Source organism: Bos grunniens, chromosome 21, assembly GCF_055505025.1.
Source record: "Bos grunniens cultivar Pamir isolate PY7600 chromosome 21, Bosgru_T2T1.0, whole genome shotgun sequence".
Taxonomy (NCBI): Eukaryota; Metazoa; Chordata; class Mammalia; order Artiodactyla; family Bovidae; genus Bos; species Bos grunniens.
This window is the reverse complement of record NC_141185.1, coordinates 41,024,955-41,044,733: the sequence shown is the minus strand read 5'-3', so window position 1 is coordinate 41,044,733 and position 19,779 is coordinate 41,024,955. Positions and strand designations below refer to the sequence as shown.

General features: G+C 42.6%; 1 protein-coding gene and 1 long non-coding RNA gene across 2 annotated transcripts in view; both read right to left on the bottom strand.

The window, feature by feature from the left end:
- The window catches only part of LOC147349483 (uncharacterized), a 45,317-nt gene extending 37,361 nt beyond the window's left edge, over positions 1-7,956 (bottom strand). The window contains exons 1-2 of the long non-coding RNA XR_015149856.1: positions 7,817-7,956; positions 7,111-7,222 (exon numbers count right to left, since the gene is read on the bottom strand). This is a non-coding gene — a long non-coding RNA (uncharacterized LOC147349483). The remainder of the gene's footprint in view (positions 1-7,110; positions 7,223-7,816) is intronic.
- Positions 7,957-12,194: 4,238 nt separating this feature from the next.
- LOC147349482 (endogenous retrovirus group K member 7 Gag polyprotein-like) lies at positions 12,195-16,446 on the bottom strand. Its single transcript, XM_086365324.1, has one exon. The coding sequence runs from the start codon at positions 15,838-15,840 to the stop codon at positions 14,308-14,310; it is 1,533 nt and encodes a 510-aa protein (XP_086221450.1). The 5' UTR covers positions 15,841-16,446; the 3' UTR covers positions 12,195-14,307.
- Between the last annotated feature and the right edge of the window lie 3,333 nt (positions 16,447-19,779).

Here is a 19,779-nt window from a genome sequence, read left to right as displayed (position 1 = left end):
GTCAATCCCTTCTCCTTGCTCAGCTTGCTTCTCGCATTCCCCCAGTTCCTCTGCAATCACCGTGGAGGGTGGCTCCATTCACTGGATCGAAGTTTGGGGAGCTCTTATTGGAGGCCAGAAATCACTGCTGGCTATGACGTTACTTGTTTATTAACATGGCAGGAGATATTTTCATTTCACAAAACTGTCCAGGTGATTCTGAAGCACACTGAAGTTTGAGAGCTATTGCCCTGCAAGTCCAGGTGAAACTCATGATTTACCAATACAAAGTTGTAAGAATTAGTATCATTAGAAGTTAGAGTAAAATGTTGCTTCTTTTCTTGAAAAAACAATAGCAAAGGAATTCACTCTACAAATGCACATACCCATATTTTCATACATGAAATATAGGAAATTCTACATGCATGTATGAAATAACCCCCCATATTTTCATACATGAAATATAGAAAAGTCTTCCTTCATGTATGAAGTGTGTCCCTATAATTTCACACATGAAATACAGGAAATTCTACTTTCATGTATGAAATATGCCCCTACATTTTCATAGATGAAACAGAAAATTCTATTGCCATAGATGGAAATCTGCCCCCATATTTCCATATATGAAATTGAAAAGTCTATATTTCATATATGAAATTTGCACCTATATTATCATACATGAAATATAGAAAATTCTATCTTAGTATATGAAATATGCACCTGGCTTGGGCTTCTGTTTCATCCCTGGAGGCTGGGCAGTCTTGGTTTTCATGGCTGCACTGTGGTGGGGTTGAAACGACCAGACAGGGTGCCCTTAATTTAGTGATTAAACCTCTCCTGTCTGGTTTGGTCTGGCTGGGACCACAGTTTCTAGTGCATCCAGAGAATGGTGTCCTGACCGTCTGGATTTGAGGACCTTGGAAAGGTCACCTAGCCTCTAGGTCTCCTGGTGTTGGGGTTCCCAGCTCAAGCTTCCTTACTGAGAGTGCAGCCTCCTAGGCACCTTAGCATCCCTGGCTGGGTGCTGCGGCCCTGGCTGGGACAAGTCTGGGGTCGGGGTGTGAAGCTTTAGGGGGAGGAAGTAGTGAGACACAAGCCCTAAATGTTTGCTCAGGCACATTCCACATGAATTCACAGCCCAGGAAGCCCACTTTCCCTAAAGCTCCAGTTGCCTCAGGAACCAGAGATGGGCGTGAAAAAGTGTGGCCACCTGTAGACATTTCCTTTGACTATAACCTAACCACCGGGGCTTACTGGCACCTCTAATTCACAACACTTGAGGTTCTCTTAATGACAGCTGCCCTCAGCAGAGAGCACTGAAGAAACGAATTCCAAACACAATATTCAAGTCAGTTTCAAGTATATCTCAGCATATTTACAGAAATCTGTAGCTGTCATAGATAATCCAAAAGGATTGCCTCCTTCCTTCCTTCCATGTATACACAGAAATCTGTATCTCTAATAGATACTCAAGAAGGACCTGATGTTCAGGACTTGGAACTGTGCTTAACCTTCTGCAATAACCTCTATGGCAAAATAATCCGAAAAAGAACAGGTATGCTGTATATACATGTCACAACTGAATCCAGCAATTGTACACTGACAGCAAGCACAAATCAGCAAGCACAAATTGACTATACTCCAACATAGCATTGGCATGAGATTAAAGAAAAGGAAAAAAAGCAATGCCTAGTTTACTCCCTGCAACCTTCCCAATTAGGCTGCTATCCCACCCCTGGAGCCTGAGCAGATGTGTGCCTCATGTCTGGACTGGGGTGGTCGAGACAACCAAAATTTTAAAAGAGATGGGTAACCCTGAGATTTCGGCCCCACTACATACAATAGCCAAGACAGGGAATCAAGCTAATTGTAGAAACACAGATGAATGTACACAGACGATAGGGTACATAAACACAGTGCAATAGTTCTCAACCTTAAAGAAATAGGAAATAAGGCCAAGCATGGCCACAGGAAAGAAAGTAGAGATGATCATTCCGAGTGAAGTAAGGGAGACAGGGAGAGACAAATATCATATGATATCACTTCTGCTGCTGCTAAGTTGCTTCAGTCATGTCCGACTCTGTGCGACCCCATAGATGGCGGCCCACCAGGCTCCTGCATCCCTGGGATTCTCCAGGCAAGAACACTGGAGTGGGTCGCCATTTCCTTCTCCAATGCATGAAAGTGAAAAGTGAAAGTGAAGTCGCTCAGTTGCGTCCAGCTCTTAGCGACCCCATGGACTGCAGCCCACCAGGCTCCTCTGTCCATGGGATTTTCCAGGCAAGAGTACTGGAGTGGGGTGCCATTGCTTCTAGGTGTAAGCTAAAAGATGGATAAAAATGAACTTCTTGCCTGGAGATACAGCCTCACAGACTTAGAAAATAAGCTTTTGGTCACTAATATACAAGGATGTGTGGTGTGGAGAAGTGAGCTACTTCAGACTAGTATATGCATACTAGTATTGATAACATAAATGTCCAGGACCCTCTGTAGGACATAAGGAAACTTACTCCACACTCTGTAATAACCTGTATGGAAAAAAATACATCTATGTGTTAAGAAAAGTGAAACAAGTTGTGGTAGAAGGAAAAGGGAAAGGGAAACCACCCCCTCAAGATTGTAATTCACCTATATGAGTGCTAAGTTGCTCAGCTGTGTCTGGCTCTTTGTGACCCTATGGACTGTAGCCCTCCCGCCTCTGAGATTCTCCATGGGATTCTCCAGGCAAGAACACTGGAGTGGGATTCCCTTCTCTGGGGGATTTTCTCAACACAGGGATCAAACCCACATCTCTTTATATCTCCTGCGCTGGCAGGCAGTCTTTACCACTACTGCCACCTGACTCCAATTCAAATAATGGGAGAGAAGCAGGAAAAATGAAAAAGAAATGCTAACTCTACATCCCTCAGGACATAGTGACCGAGGCTGGTGTCACACACCTGGAGAGTCCTGGGGCTGAGGGAGCTGGGAACTTGGGGCAGGCAGTGTGCCTCCACAATGGACCTGGAGTGCCTGTTGCCTTAGCAGAGTGCTGAACCTCCAAATACAGGCAGAATAAATTAAGAGGTTGGAATTAACATATGCACATTACTATATATAAAATAGGTAATCAAAAAGTACCTACTGAATAGCATAGGGAAGTTTATGAACACACTCTAATCACCTGTAGGCAAAAAACAACCCAAAAGAGAATAAACATCTATGTATTAATATAACTGAACTGGGTTCCTGTAAGCCTGAAACAAACACAACATCAGAAATCAACTATATTCCAATAAAAAATAACAAGGAAATTGCAGAGAGGAAAAAAGCAATGCAGCGTGAAGAAGTTCTGCTGCCTTGTGTAAAAACACCATGAAGAGCTGAACTGCTGGGCATTTAATATTCAGGAGGATCCAGGTTTTTGTAGTTGTTCAGTGGCGACTGCATGGACTGCAGGACGCCAGCCTTCCCTGTCCTTCACTAAGCAAACTTCACCAAAGAGTTTGCTCAAACTCATGTCTGTTGAGTGGGTGCAAACCACTGCTGCTGCTGCTAAGTCACTTCAGCCGTGTCTGACTCTGTGCGACCCCACAGATGGCAGCCCACCAGGCTCCCCTGTCCCTGGGATTCTCCAGGCAAGAACACTAGAGTGGGTTGCCATTTCCTTCTCCAATGCATGAAAGTGAAAAGTGAAAGTGAGGTCGCGCAGTCGCCTCCGACTCTTTGCGACCCCATGGACTGCAGCCCACCAGGCTTCTCCGTCCATGGGATTATCCAGGCAAGAGTACTGGAGTGGGGTGCCATTGCCTTCTCCTAGTACAACTCAATTAAAAAAACAAAAACCCAACTCAATAAAAAAATCAGCCAAAGACCTAAATGTGTATTTCTCTGAAAATGTCATAGAGATGGTCATAAAGAACATGAAAAGATGCTCAGCATCACTGTTCTTTGGTGGTTTGTGGTTTAGTCGCTAAGTCATACCCGACTATTGTGACCCCACGGACTGTAGCCCGCCAGCCCCCTCTGTCCATGGGATTTTCAAGGCAAAAATACTGGAGTGGGTTGCATTTCCTTCTCCAGAATATCTTCCAGACCCAGGAATTGAACCCAGGCCTCCTACATTGTAGGCCAATTCTTTACTGACTAAGCTATGAAGGAAGGTTCCAGTTCTTTAAGAAAGGCAAATCAATTGATCACACTGATCAGAACGGCCACATTGAAAACCCACAGCAATAAATTCTGCAGAGAGTGTGGAGAGAAAGGAACCCTCCTACACTGTTGGTGGGAATGTAAATTGGTATATCCACTAGGGAGAACATTATGGAGCTTCTTTTAAAAACTAAACAGAGAAGAATCCAGTGATACAGCAACCCAGAAATCCCATACCTAGGAGTAGATCCAGAAAAAACCAAAATTTTAAGACACCTGCACCCCAAAGATCATGGCAGGACTTGGTACAATGGCCAAGACAGGGAAGCAACTTATATGTACAAGTACAGATGAATGGATACAGAAAATGGGGTAAATATACACAATGTAATATTGCTCAGATATAAAGAAGGATGAAATAGTGCCATTTCCATTTAGAGGGAAGAAACTAGAGGTGATCATACTGAGTAAAGTGAGACAGGGAAAGGCAGATAATACAGAATATCACTTCAATGGATAAAAATGAACTTCATTACGAAAGACAAACAGATTCACAGACTTAGAAACTTACAGTTAGCAAAATGGAAAATTGGGGGCAGGAAGTAATTAGCTGGTACAGCTCAACATTCACACCTTAAAACACGTGCTGTTGTTGCTTGGTTGCTCAGTTACGTTCTTTTTGACTCCATGGACTGTAGCCTGCCAGGCCCCTTTGTCCATGGGATTCTCCAGGCAAGAATACTGGAGTGAGTTGCCATTTCCCCCTCCAAGGGATCTTCCCAACCCAGGGATCAAACCTGTGTCTCCCGAAAGTCCCCTGCACTGCAGGTGGATTCTCTACCACTGAGCCAGCAGGGAAGCCATAAAACAGGTGCTGAAGGGCTGTTAATAGTCACAAGTTTGACAGGGCTGTAAATGACACCTGCCCTCAAGAAATGTCCTGGGGTAAATCATCAAGTTTCAAGAAGCCAGTTTCAAGAGGTACACTGTACTCACAAGGTATAAAATAATAAAAGCACGTGGAAAATTACTCCACACCAATGATTATTAAATCAATGTCAATAAAAACTACAATAAGGTATCACCTCACACTGGTCACAATAGCCGTCATTGAAAAAATCTACAAAGAATAAAGATAAAATAAATAAGGAAAATAAAAGATCTGCAAAGAATGTATGGAAAATGAAATCCTCCTACAATCTTGGTGGGAATGTAAATGGTGAAGCCACTATGGAAAACAGCATGGAAGTTCCGAGGAACACAAGACATAGAGGTATCATAGGATCCTGCAATCCCATTCATGGGCTTAGGTCCAGAGAAAATCACCATTCAAAATGACGTGCACCTTGATTTTAGGGCAGCACTATTTATAATAAGCAAGCCCTAGAATCCACCTGAGGACTATGAGGATATCTATACACTAGAATACTGCTCATCCGTAAAACAGAACAGAATAAGGATACTGTCAGCAGCACGATGGACTAAGAAATTATCATACTAAGGTAAGTAAGAAAGAAAAAGACAAATATCATGAGTTATCACCTACAGCTGGAATCTATAATTTCATACCAATGACCTAATGTACAAAACAGACTCACAGCCTGAGAAAATCAGATTATGATTATCCAAAGAAAGCTAGAAAGGAGGGATAAATTAAGAATTTAGGATTTAAATACACACAGTAATATTGATCAAATTGATAAATAGGACCTAGTGAATAGAACAGGGAACTCTACTGAACAAACTGTAATAATTTATATGAGAAAAAAAAAGAAAAAGAATAGATACACCTTTATGTAAAATCAAGTTCCTGTACAACTAAAACTAACAAAACAATAGGAAATCAACTCGACTCCAATATAAAATAAAAATTAAATTACAAATTAAATTACCCGAGATCCATCTAGGAGACACCAGACAGTGGTGACCCTGTGGATTAGATATGTGATATTCAATGACATTAATATGACACCACCAAAGGTTTTCACTCAGCAGAACACAGAGCAGCAACCTGCTCAGAGGTACCTGGCCTCATGTGAATGTGACAAGGTGAAGAGAAGAAAAAGGACCACAGGCTAATCAGGGCAACACCCTCAATTCCCAGATGTTGGGGATCTCTGAGGGGACCAGGCACGCTCCAGGTAAAGAGCAGATATGGGGTCTCTGGGTACAGGATCCTGACCCATGAAGATGGGGTGAGACCCACACAATCCCCAGACCCTGCACCTGGCGTCACATAACCCTTGGTTAGGACACCAGTATCTGCTGGTTGGGCCTCTAAAGTGGGAAACGAGTGGGTTCCTGTAACCTCCTGTGCAGGGGTTAATAGCTGCCTGTTGCTCTGGCTAAGCCATGAGAAAATCACCATGGGAAAAGAATAAAAGCAAAATACAGCAATACAACATAACCCAAATAAAAGTACACCGGGTTGATCAGTTGGGGTTGTCATGCCCTGCTAGGCTAAGGAAAAACATAGGGTGGACTTTAGAATACCAGGTCAGCGCAAATTCAGAACACTGCTTGTGCACACACTAAGATGTTTTCCCAGGGCTTATGCGGGTCTGTGACCTCCAGCTAGGTGACAGCCCTTGTACAAGAAAATAACAAAGATAGTTTAAAGTAATCAATAAAATGGAAGATGTGACTGGGGACACAGGAGGCTGACTTCATCGTGGCACGACAGATACTTTCTGCTTGCCAAGACACTAAATAAGAGTGATGTGGCCGAGGAACAGGGCTCTTGACCCATGTGGTCTTGAGTCCCCCAGTCCCATCTTTAAAACTTTAATTCTGTCTCTAGCTTCTTTTTTCCAAACTGTGTGTCAACCACTTTTGATCCCTACCTGCTGCGCTGGCTGCAGCATTCCTGGGATGGTAGAAAGAAGTGTGGGGTCGGTCTCCTCTCCCCACACTTGTCCCAGAGAAGTCCTCCTCTCTTCCCTTTGGTTGCGTGATATTAACTGTTTTTCACAGCTGTCACGATAATGTTGCGCACACTACCTTGTTCTGGCAGGCTCGGTTTTTTCTTGTCCCACTGAGGTGTAGAGAAAACACACCATGCGCAGGGCTGGAAGACGAGGTCCAGGTCTGTCCTCTGCTGAGTAGGGACGATCTACCAGAAGGAGAGCACAGCAGCGACCTCACCTGCTGCCCATTGGCCTTTTGTGCCCTGTAATCAATTGCCCAGATAAACCTGCTCTCTTCCCACCATGCTTGTCCTGGTAAATTGGAATAACTACCAGGTAGGCCACCTGAGGAGTCTCCAGAAGGCCCAGGGAGGGTGAATCTTGAAGGGATAAAGGAGACAAACAGGCACATGTCTATAAAGTGAACGCCATAAAGCATTAATTACTAAACACAAATGAAACTCACACGTATTCGTCCCTTTTTCTTAGCTTTGTGTGTGTGGGGTCTCCCCGTACATGTGATCCTGACCCATGGAGATGGGGTGAGACTCACACAGTCCCCAGACCCCCGACCTGGGGTCACACGTCCTCTTGGTCAGGACACCAAGGCTGTGGTTGGTGGACTCACAATGTGTAAACAAGCCAGGTCCCTGGGACCTCTGGGGACCCTAGAAAAAAGTGTAGGAATCATCTCTTCTCCCTACAATTGTCCCTGAGAAGTCAAGCCCCTCCTGTTTTCACTGCGGTTCTGTGTGATTTTTTGCTGGATTGAAAGCTCGTGCTAGAGTTGAACACACTACCTTGGTTCTGGCGGGCTCTGTCTTGTCCTGCTGAGGTGCTGAGAAAACAGGAGAGCTGGGCTGAAAGACGAGGGGCAGCTCAGTTGTCTTCGGAGGAGAGAGCCAACTGGAAGGAGAGCACAGCAGCAGCCTCACCTGCTGCCCATTGGCTTTTTGCCCATCCCTTTGCCCTGGAACCAATTCACCAGGTGCATCTGCCTCCCTACTCAACCTGCATGTGCTGGAAAATTGGAATGATTACCAGGTAGCCCACCTGAGGGGTCTCCACGAGCCCCAGGGAAGGTGAACCTGGCAGGGAAAAGACTATGAGCCTTATTGCAGCACTGACCCCGGGAGGGTCATGGAAGCCCACTCAGTGGAGAGCACGGTACCCAGAGAAGCCCACCTCAGCTCCAGACCCCAGATATCTGAGCACTGACATTCAGACAAAGGCACGGAGTTTTCTAGGACAGAGGCCAGGCCAGGTCTCCACCCAGGTCACCATGTCCTCATGCACAGAGAACATTGTCAAGTGTAAACGTTCTCATTTTACAAAGTATGCAGTCTCATCTAAACATCATCAGTGTAGACAGGACTTCAAAAGTGAAAGTGTTAGTTGCTCGGTCATGTCCGACTGTTTGTGACCCATGGACTGTGGCCCTCTCCAGCCTCCTCTGTCCATGGGATTTCCCAGGCAAGTATACCAGAGTGGGTAGCCATTCCCTTCTCCAAGGGATCTTCCTGACTCAGGGATCAAACCCAGGTCTCCTGAGTGGCAGGCAGATTCTTTACCCTCTGAGCCACCAGGGAAGCCCATAGACAGGATTTAGAGAGGTCTGAATCTACCATGTATAATAGAAGTTGGTCAGGTTTAAACTAGCCTAAAGCTGCTCTCCCAGGAAGCACAGGTCACACACACGCAGGGTCTCTCGTCGTTGGACTTGGGGCTCACTTGCATGTGGGAACTAGCATGTACAGTTCTTAAAAAAGAAATCATCACTGGGCTCCCCACTTCACCCACATCAGGAAACTCAAAGAACCTTTGTCATTAAACACTTCAACAGGCAAAACAAAACTGTTACCAATATCTGGCCATGTGATGGTCAGGATCCAGGGGACACCCAGGGATTTCTTAGAGTTCAGCCCAGTGTCCTATGAAGACAAACAGGAAGTGGCTTGATTCCATCATCCCAGGCTTCCAGCAGGAGGCAGTCATATTGGAAGCCTTCCAGAAAAGGATATTCTTTATCAGAATAAAACATATATTGTTGAAATTGCAAGCACACTAGTTACTATTTGCCAACCTAAAATATTCTTAAAAGCTTGGCCACCTGATCTGTGCAGTTCCCATTGATTCCTTTGTGTTCAGATTTTTTGGGTAGAAAAAAGGCATCATGTCAAATTAGTTTTTTCTAATTCTATTATTTGCTATTTTATGAATGAAAGGTCACACTTGAAAAAATATGTAAGAAAATTCCTACAAAAATTAGTGAGTCAAAGAGCCCATAAGCTGCATGCCCTTTGCCTTCTAACAGTTTCAAATTCCTCCCTCAAGAAACCTGATAAAATAGGCACTCTGATTTTTCACTTCTCTATTCAAACTGTGCTAAAATGAAATTGATACTCATATCAACAAGTAAGAGTTCCTGAGTTTTGAGACGTCACACCAGGGTAACAGGTGCTTGTGAAAACAGAAGGTTCCTATGCTGCTAGTAGGCAAACCACATCCTTAAAATAAGCTTAGTTTCTAATTGGATTTAGTTATGACACTACCTGGTTACATGAAGTATGAACCAAGAGTCTAAATATAGTAGGCAATATGTAAAGACAAATTTGATGCCCCATTGTTGTTGTTCAGGCTCTCAGTTGTGTCCGACTCTTTGCTACTACATGGACTGCAGTACATCAGGCTTCCCTGTCCTTCACCATCTCCTGGAGCTTGCTCAAACTCATGTCCATCGAGTCAGTGATGCCATCCAACCATCTCATCCTCTGTCATCTCCTTCTCCTTCTGCCTTCAATCTTTCCCAGCATCAGGGTCTTTTCTAATGAGTCAACCTAAAGTATTGGAGCTTCAGCTTCAGCATCAGTCCTTCCAATGAATATTCAGGATTGGTTTCCTTTAGGATTGACTGATTTGATCTCCTTGCAGTCCAAGGGACTCTCAAGAGTCTTCTTCAGCACCACAGTTCAAAAGCATGAATCCTTTGGTGCTCAGCCTTCTTTATGGTCCAACTCTAACATCCACACATGACTACTGGAAAAACCGTAGCTTTGACTAGATGGACCTTTGTTGGCAAAGTAATGTCTCTGCTTTTTAATATGCTGTCTAGGTTTGTCATAGCTTTTCTTCTAAGGAGCAAGCATCTTTTAATTTCATGGCTGCAGTCATCATCTGCATTGATTTTGGAGCCCAAGAAAATGTGAGAGTAAAAGCTACTGGTTTTTCCAGTAGTCATGTACGGATGTGAGAGTTGAACCATAAAGAAAACTGAGCACCGAAGAATTGATGCTTTTGAACTATGGTGTTGGAGAAGACTCTTGAGAGTCCCCTGGGCTGCAAGGAGATCAAACAAGTCATTCCTAACAGATCAACCCTGAATATTCATTGGAAGGACTGATGATGAAGCTGAAGCTCCAATACCTTTGGCCACCTGATGCAAAGAGCCAACTCATTGGAAAAGATTCTGATGCTGGGAAAGATTGAAGGCAAAAGGAAAATAAGGCAGAGGAAGAGATGGTTAGATGGCATCACCAAGTCAATGGAAAAAAATTTGAGCAAACTCCAGGAGATAGCAAAGGACAGGGAATCCTGGTGCACTGCAGTCCATGGGATCACAAAGAGTCAGACACAACTCACCAACTGAACAACAACAATTACAACAACGTGAGAGTAAATGTTTCTTGTCAGATCTGCAGCTGTTTTGCACAAATTGGTTTAGAATACTATCCAATATAGATCATCTCTAAGTCTGGTTAAGTGTGTCACTAGTGTGTGAATCAAAAGGTGATGTATTCATTCCAGGAAGGAATAGACTGTTACCTTGGACAGTCTATAAAACTTATACATAATCCACTCAACATTTCAAATAATAAAATATTTATCTGAAATTTAGAAAGAATTGCAGTTTTCCTCTTGGAAAGTTGTGTCCTATCTATGAAAACATTTCCTCTGCCCTTTCTGTGAACTAAGGCTTCCCTAGTGGTTCAGATTGTAAACAATTTGTGTGCAATGCAAGAGACCCAAGTTCGATCCTTGGGTTGGGAAGGTCCCCTGGAGAAGGGAATGTCAACCCACTCCAGTATTCTTGTCTGGAGAACTCCATGGACAGAGGAACCTGGCGAGCTAGAGTCCATGGGGTCACAAAGAGTTGGACATGACTGAGAGACTTTCACTTTCTGTTAATAATTTTTCACAGGAATAATATTTTAACTCCTCAGTTGCTGATGTTATTACCAAGATAACCTTGTCCTCGTGGATGAGGGAGGTGGAGTTGATTCATTGTGATTGCTCTCTGGTCAAATGACTCTCCCAATTTCTAATCATGTCCCTACATTCAAAACATTTCTTTTTATATCCACCAAAGTCCACTTCTCATATCTTCATGTACACCAAATAATAGATACCTGGTAAATTCAGATTATATCAAACAGTCTTTCCATAGCTTTTCCCATATCAATTTAATCAGAACATGGTGAAGCAGGGAGAAGGGTTGAAATTTTACATGATTTATAAGGCCCCTAAAAAAACATTAGACAGAAATCCTAGCCTTTACTGGTCTATATGAATGAATTACCATGTGTCTTTTTTATGTAATTGCAAGAAATGACTAACTAGAGTTGCAACAAATTGGAGTTATGCTTGGAATGATGTGAGTTGAAACAGGTTGGATGAGGGCATATGAAGATGTATGGGATAATACATACTTAAGGGGGTATCAACAAGTATGTATCCATAAATTGATAAGGTATACTTTGTAAACAAAGATTAAACAGTTCACTTTTTTTTCACTACCTGACCCTTCCAGAATTTGCCATCGCCACCTGAATCCCCTGTGGACTTCATGGTTTATTGCCACCAGATTAAAAGTAGTTACATGAATCCTGGTTAGATTTGTGCCCTTTGCTTTGAAATTGCTTACATTTCTCTCTCGTAGTATGATCTTCTGATTGCCAATATCTGTATCACTTATTTTGTCTACTTTATAAGATTGTCTATTGCATTGTCCACTGTGTAACCATCTTCCATGTATATAGATATGTCTATGTATATAAGTATCTATATCTATATGTATTTATAATAGATATTTACTGCCGGAGCCAGCCGGCAAAGTCAATCAGGTCCCGAGAACGTGCACGGCGGGGCTAAGAAAGAAACTAAAGCAAGAGACTACAAAGATGGGGTCGAGAGGTTCAGACACGTCACCACGAAGGGACGCAGTCTGACACCAACTTTATTCAACATCTCATATTTATACAGAAAAGCGTGAGAGAGACAAAACAGTTGACCTTTTTTTCTTGGTTAGCCTATACATCTTACAAACAGTCACAAGAAATCTTGAGAGCATGGGAATGGCTCCCTGTTATTATTTCTTACACCAGATAACATTTTTCTGTGCGTGAGAAGTTTGCACAGAACTCCAGGTGCCTGCAGTAAATAAGCGCCTAATCTCTGGGGTGGCGGGACAGAGAGCTATGTTTGCAAGCAAACCCTCAAGGACTGAGGCAGCTCCCAGAGCTGTGTCCTTCGGACAAAGGACCCCGTTCTCACGGGCAGCTCCCCGCAACTCCCCCTTTCTTTTTATATAGGCACACGCTTATGTTCCTTTAACCGCAGACCATTTCCATAGATGGAAGCCTTTATGATCCATAGATCATCAATCAGTTTTTTAATTAAACAAGGTGCAAGAAATAAAACAGTTTTATTAGTGTATATGGGAATAGACCGACCCTCCCAGTCCACGGGTTGGAGAAGGGGAGGATCGGGAAAATAAGCCCAGTAAGCATTTGAATATTCTTCAGAGTGTGCAGTGTTAATCTGATTTAAGATAATTAATAAGGTTATCAGGAAGCTTAAAGGCGATATCGGATCGCCCTGCACCGCAACACGATTCTGTGCCTCTCGCATCAATGCCTGAAGTTGTTGCCGAGATGGTAATTCATCATGCTCTTGAATTGTCAATCTCCTCATCTGATTTGCTAGAGACTGTCTCCGCCGTGCATACCAACCTTTCCGGCAGCCAGCGCGGCGCTTCGGCATCCTGTGGGAAAACACAAACATGCCCTCGTCCCCAGATTAGTACTGGATCTGGTCCATACCATTTTCCTACAAGTGGGTCTTTCCAAAAGACTTTAGGTCTTATTGTTTGTGCATCAAAGTTCCAAAATCGCTGTGCTGCTGAACGGCCACTTATATCCAATTGTAAAAAATTTAGAACAAATAAAGCATGGTTTAGAGAGTTGGAGGGGGTATTGGGATACAATTTCCCCTTCTTTAGTTTTTGCAATTGATGTTTGAGAGTTTGATGTGCCCGTTCAATAATTCCTTGACCTTGAGGATTATAAGGGATACCTGTTTTATGTGAGATAGACAATTGCGTACAAAATAATTGAAAATTTTTTTTCAGTGTATCCTGGACCATTGTCTGTTTTTATGGTTTTAGGGGTTCCCATAACAGCAAAACATTTAATGCAATGAGCTATACAATGTTTGCTAGCTTCTCCGGATTGTAGAGAGGCATGTAAAAAGCCGGAGAAGATGTCAATAGTAACACGAACAAATTTTTGTTTACCAAATTCAGGAATATGGGTAACATCCATTTGCCATATATCGTTTGGCAACAATCCTCGAGGATTAACTCCATAGTGGGGGACGCTAAAAAACTGAGGACACGTTTGACATTGCTTAACAATCTGTCTGGCAGCTTCTCGAGTAATGCCAAATTGAAGTCTTAAGCTATTGCTGTTTTGATGGTGTAAGCTGTGGGAAGTTTTTGCCATTTGTTCCAGTGAAGGAAATATCATACGTGTAGCTTCATCAGCCAAAGCATTGCCTCGTGCTAAAGGTCCAGGAAGTCCAGAGTGAGCACGAATATGACCAAAATAGCATTTATTAACTCTGGAGCAAATTAAATGTTGTATATCACGAAAAAGAGTTTGGATAGTAGAATTCAGGGTACCAATAAATGGAACAGTCTCAATAGTGTTTAAGGCTCTTATGATATATTGACTGTCAGAATATAAATTAAATGGAGCAGAAATTTGTAACAAAGCCTGAAAAACGGCAAATAGTTCTACTTCTTGAGCAGACTTATAATTAGTATGCCAGGTGGTAGTATTGTCCTGTATAATCATACTAGCTATTCCATTAGAAGAGCCATCAGTAAATACAGTTAGGGCATCGGCAAGGGGCTGAGAAACAACGATTTTTGGGAAGAGAAATTGGTGATAATGAGCAAATTGCAAAATTTTATCTGAGGGATAATGATTATCAAGCCGTCCACTAAAACCAGCTAAGGCAATAACCCTTGTAATGTCGTGGCCAAAGTTATGCCTTGAATGTACGAAGGGCTGATATCGGCACAAATTTGTACATAATCGGATAAGCCTCCCTTTTTCTTGTAAGGTCTCAGGGCAGCTTGACAAGCCGAATTGGCATTTTCATAAGCAAGCTGTTTAGTCAACACCATCTCCGCCTGCTCATCTTCTATCATTTTACCAATTGTCTCAAGCAGGCGGGCAACAAAATCCTGATATGGCTCATCTGGCCCCTGGCGAATTTTAGATAAATCTTCAGTCTTTTTATCAGAATTTGGAAGCTTTTTCCATGCTTGTAGAGCCGCAGCACTAATCTGAGGGTAGGCTCCAGGTAAATAATTAAGTTGACTATTAGTGTCTCGATATTTTCCCTCTCCCACCATCATTTCATAAGTGGTGTTCAGTCCCTGTCGCCGATTGATATCGGCTGTGATCCCACATTGCTCAGCAAACTCAGATTTCCATAGTAAATAATCTCCTCCAGATAAACAAGCTCGAGCAACCTGTTTCCAATCATTAGGTGGCAGATTTTGATTTCCTAAAGCCTCTATAATAGCCTGAGTAAACGGCGCAGTCGGGCCATATTGTGCACAAGCCATTTTTAACTCTTTCAGTTGCTTAAAGGGCAGCGGCTCATAATACCTCTGCTGTTGATCATTTTCAAACACTGGATAGATTCCTGAAAACCCGGGAATATGTTCTCCTTCTTCATTAGCTCGCTTAATTGCTTGTTGAAGAGGAGATAATAATATCTCACCTTTAATTTTTATGTTTTCACCGGGCAAAGAAGCAGGGATAGATATAAGCTCTCGCGGTTCTACGAAAGGCGGAGGTGGATCGAGTCCAGCAAGAACCGAGGGAGGATATGCTGGAGGCACAGGCTGGCTGGAGTGGGAGTCTCCCTGTGCATCCTTTTTTACTGCTATAACAATCTTCTGAATTAAATTCTCCAGCTGTTCTTCAGTAAGCCCTGAATGCTTTAATTCCCCTTTTCCTGAGGGGGATTCCATGTTAACCATCATCTCCCAAGGCATATCCTCTCTATGGTTCTGAGCCGCTTGTTCATTTAACTCTTTCTGTTCATCAGAGCTTAACACATCATCATTCCCTCCAGCCTTATAAGCTGTTCCCTCAGGCACAGCATAAAGCGGCTCAGGTGATGGGGCAGAAGGCTCTGTAACTTCGGGTCCTGTGGAATCCCTGAGAGCCGTTTGAATTTTATGTCCCTCATGTTCAGGATCCAGGCAGTCTCTTATGAGAGTCCACAAAGAAAAAGCATCCACAGGAACACGATTGGGACCATGTAAGGAATAATATGTCTGCAATTGTTTTCCTACTTTTTTCCAAGTTTCCAGACTAACTGTTCCTTCCTCTGGAAACCAAGGACAAACCTCCTCAATAAAAAGTAAAAACTTTTCTAGCTGTAACTTATTTACATGAATTCCCCTACCTTTTAACATAGTTTTCAACATATGTACAAATAACTGGCGGCTATTGCCTTGTCCCATGATTTATTACTCTCGACAATTACCCTCCCTGCCCTTTACTTTTAATTACTTAGGAATTCCTCTTTACTTACCTCAATCTTGGCGGGCAGCGGCCGTCGTCGCACTCCGATTCTCGGGTCCCTGTTCGGGCGCCACCTGCCGGAGCCAGCCGGCAAAGTCAATCAGGTCCCGAGAACGTGCACGGCGGGGCTAAGAAAGAAACTAAAGCAAGAGACTACAAAGATGGGGTCGAGAGGTTCAGACACGTCACCACGAAGGGACGCAGTCTGACACCAACTTTATTCAACATCTCATATTTATACAGAAAAGCGTGAGAGAGACAAAACAGTTGACCTTTTTTTCTTGGTTAGCCTATACATCTTACAAACAGTCACAAGAAATCTTGAGAGCATGGGAATGGCTCCCTGTTATTATTTCTTACACCAGATAACATTTTTCTGTGCGTGAGAAGTTTGCACAGAACTCCAGGTGCCTGCAGTAAATAAGCGCCTAATCTCTGGGGTGGCGGGACAGAGAGCTATGTTTGCAAGCAAACCCTCAAGGACTGAGGCAGCTCCCAGAGCTGTGTCCTTCGGACAAAGGACCCCGTTCTCACGGGCAGCTCCCCGCAATTTACATCTGTATGTTCATAGATATTTCTGTCTATATGTACATAGATATTTATATTTCTCTTTATGTAGATATTTCTATCTCTATGTAGCCAGGCATTTATATCACTGTGAACCTAGACATTTACATCTCTATGTACCTAGATATTTATATATTTATGTTCCTAGACATTTATTTCTTTTCCATGGGGATGGTCTTGATCCTTGTTTCCTGTACAATGTCGTGAACCTCCATCCATAGTTCATCAGGCACTCTATCTATCAGATCTAGTCCCTTAAATCTATTTCTCACTTCCACTGTATAATAAGGAATTTGATTTAGGTCATACCTGAATGGTCTAGTGGTTTTCCCTACTTTCCTCAATTTAAGTCTGAATTTGACAATAAGGAATTCATGATCTGAGCCACAGTCAGCTTCCGGTCTCGTTTTTGCTTACTGTATAGAGCTTCTCCATCTTTGGCTGCAAAAAATATAATCAATCTGATTTCAGTGTTGACCATCTGGTCATGTGTACAGCGTTCTCTTGTGTTGTTGGAAGAGGGTGTTTGCTATGACCAGTGCGTTCTCTTGGCAAAACGCTATTAGCCTTTGCCCTGCTTCATTCTGTATTCCAAGGCCAAATTTGCCTGTTACTCCAGGTGTTTCTTGACTTCCTACTTTTGCATTCCAGTCCCCTATAATGAAAAGGACATCTTTTTTGGGTGTTAGTTCTAAAAGGTCTTGTAGGTCTTCATAGAACCATTCAAATTCAGCTTCTTCAGCATTACTGGTTGGGACATAGACTTGGATTACTGTGATATTGAATGGTTTGCCTTGGAAACGAACAGAGATCATTCTGTTGTTTTTGAGATTGCATCCAAGTACTGCATTTTGGACTCTTTTGTTGACCATGATGGCTACTCCATTTCTTCTAAGGGATTCCTGCTCACAGTAGTAGATATAATGGTCATCTGAGTTAAATTCACCCATTCCAGTCCATTTTAGTTCGCGGATTCCTAGAATGTCGACGTTCACTCTTGCCATCTCCTGTTTGACTACTTCCAATTTGCCTTGATTCATATATCTATATACATAGACATTTATATCTCTATGTAAGTAGAATGTACATTTCTATGTACCTAAACATTTATGCATCTAAGTACGTAGACTTTTGCATCTCTATGTACCCAGATGTTTATATCTATGTACACTTATGTATAAACAAGTAGATGTCTTACCAGTGTAACAGGGCCTGGAGAAAAGGGAATGCTCCTACAAAAAGAGTCAGACATGATGACTGAACATCACCAAAATAGAAAATACATTCGGTTCCCCTGCCACCAACAACACACTGTATATCGATGTTACTACAATATGAAATAAGGGTTAATTTAAACAAGAATGTGCAGGGGACCTTCCCTGCAGTCCAGTGATTAAGATTCTGTGCATTCTTGGATGAAATATGGAAAAAATTCTGATTGAAATTATACTATTCCTGAAAATTATACTATTTTCAGGAAAGTATATTTACATATTCTCATCTAAGGCAAGGTTGTCAGAAACACACATCAAACTGCCATAGGAATTCACATTTAAGTTCAATCTAAAATACGACACAAGTGAACTTGTCAGTGAAACAGAAAGAGACTCACAAATCCAGAAACAAATGAATGCCTGTGGGAATTTGGTTATGGGTACTGCCAGATTTTAGTAGAAATTAAGAGATAAAAATCTCTATGCATAATGAAAGGAAAACAATAGGATAGTATGCAGTGGAGTGATATATAGCTATGATTTCATAATGTCTTTAAATGACATATATTCCATTAAAATATTGAATCACTATGTTGTATCTCAAAGCAAATATAACAGTGTTAATCAACTGTACCTCAGTTAAAAAAAAAAAAACAGTGAATGAATAGCTACAAACACAAGAAATAATCAGTAATGAAGGTTAGCAAAGTAAAAATGGGAAAAGTTTAGGAATAGAAATTCCCATCAAGAAATTAATTTGGATAAGATTACTAAAAATGTCCATTAGTTCATCCACTAGAAAGAGCAATATGGAGAATCTTTAAAAAACAAAACAAAGAAGTGCCTTAAGAAACAGCAATCACATGCCTGGGAATATAGTCAGGGAAAAGCAACGTTTTTGGAGGCAAGGGTACCCACAGTATCCTGGGTACCCTCTGGGTAACACCAGGAATGATCTCCACTTTTTGTAATAATCTATGCAAGAAAAGTTCTTGAAATACAACATATACATATCTATGTGTGAGTGAACCAAGCGGCTATGAATTAAAAAACAAAACAAAACACTAATTGCCTTGTAATTCACCTATACACTCAAGTTCAAATAATAGGATAAACACAATAAATATAGAAACATATCCTGACTCTATTTCTCTCTTCCCATGGTCAGACTTTATTTTTCTGGGCTCCAAAATCACTACAGGTGGTGACTGCAGCCATGAAATTAAAAGACGCTTACTCCTTGGAAGGAAAGTTATGACCAAACTAGATAGCATATTCAAAAGCAGAGACATTACTTTGCCAACAAAGGTCCAGCTAGTCAAGGCTATGGTTTTTCCTGTGGTCATGTATGGATGTGAGAGTTGGACTGTGAAGAAGGCTGAGCGCCGAAGAATTGATGCTTTTGAACTGTGGTGTTGGAGAAGACTCTTGAGAGTCCCTTGGACTGCAAGGAGATCCAAGCAGTCCATTCTGAAGGAGATCAGCCCTGGGATTTCTTTGGAAGGAATGATGCTAAAGCTGAAACTCCAGTACTTTGGCCACCTCATGCGAAGAGTTGACTCATTGGAAAAGACTCTGATGCTGGGAGGGATTGGGGGCAGGAGGAGAAGGGGACGACAGAGGATGAGATGGCTGGATGGCATCACTGACTCGATGGACGTGAGTCTGAGTGAACTTCGGGAGTTGGTGATGGACAGGGAGGCCTGGCGTGCTGCGATTCATGGGGTTGCGAAGAGTCGGACACGACTGAGCGACTGATCTGATCTGATCTGATGGTTACCTTGGCTGTTATCCCATCTCTGGAGACTGGGCAGGCTTGGGTCCGAAGGCTGGATTGTTGTGGGGCTTAGGGTCCTGGGAGGATGTGACAGACAGTGTGACCCCATGATGTTTCGGGAGTGTCTCTTGCCCTCTGCTGCTGCTGCTATGTCGCTTCAGTCGTGTCCGACTCTGTGCGACCCTATAGACGGCAGCCTACCAGGCTCCTCCGTCCCTGGGATTCTCCAGGCAAGAACACTCTGCAGGAGTCCTCAATCTTTAGTCACAGGTGAAGTAAATTAAGAGATTTGACCTAACGTAGACACACATATCGGAGAA

Excerpts from the sequence above, each read along its gene's own strand:
- LOC147349482 (XM_086365324.1), bottom strand. The coding sequence starts at position 15,840 with ATGGGACAAGGCAATAGCCGCCAGTTATTTGTACATATGTTGAAAACT.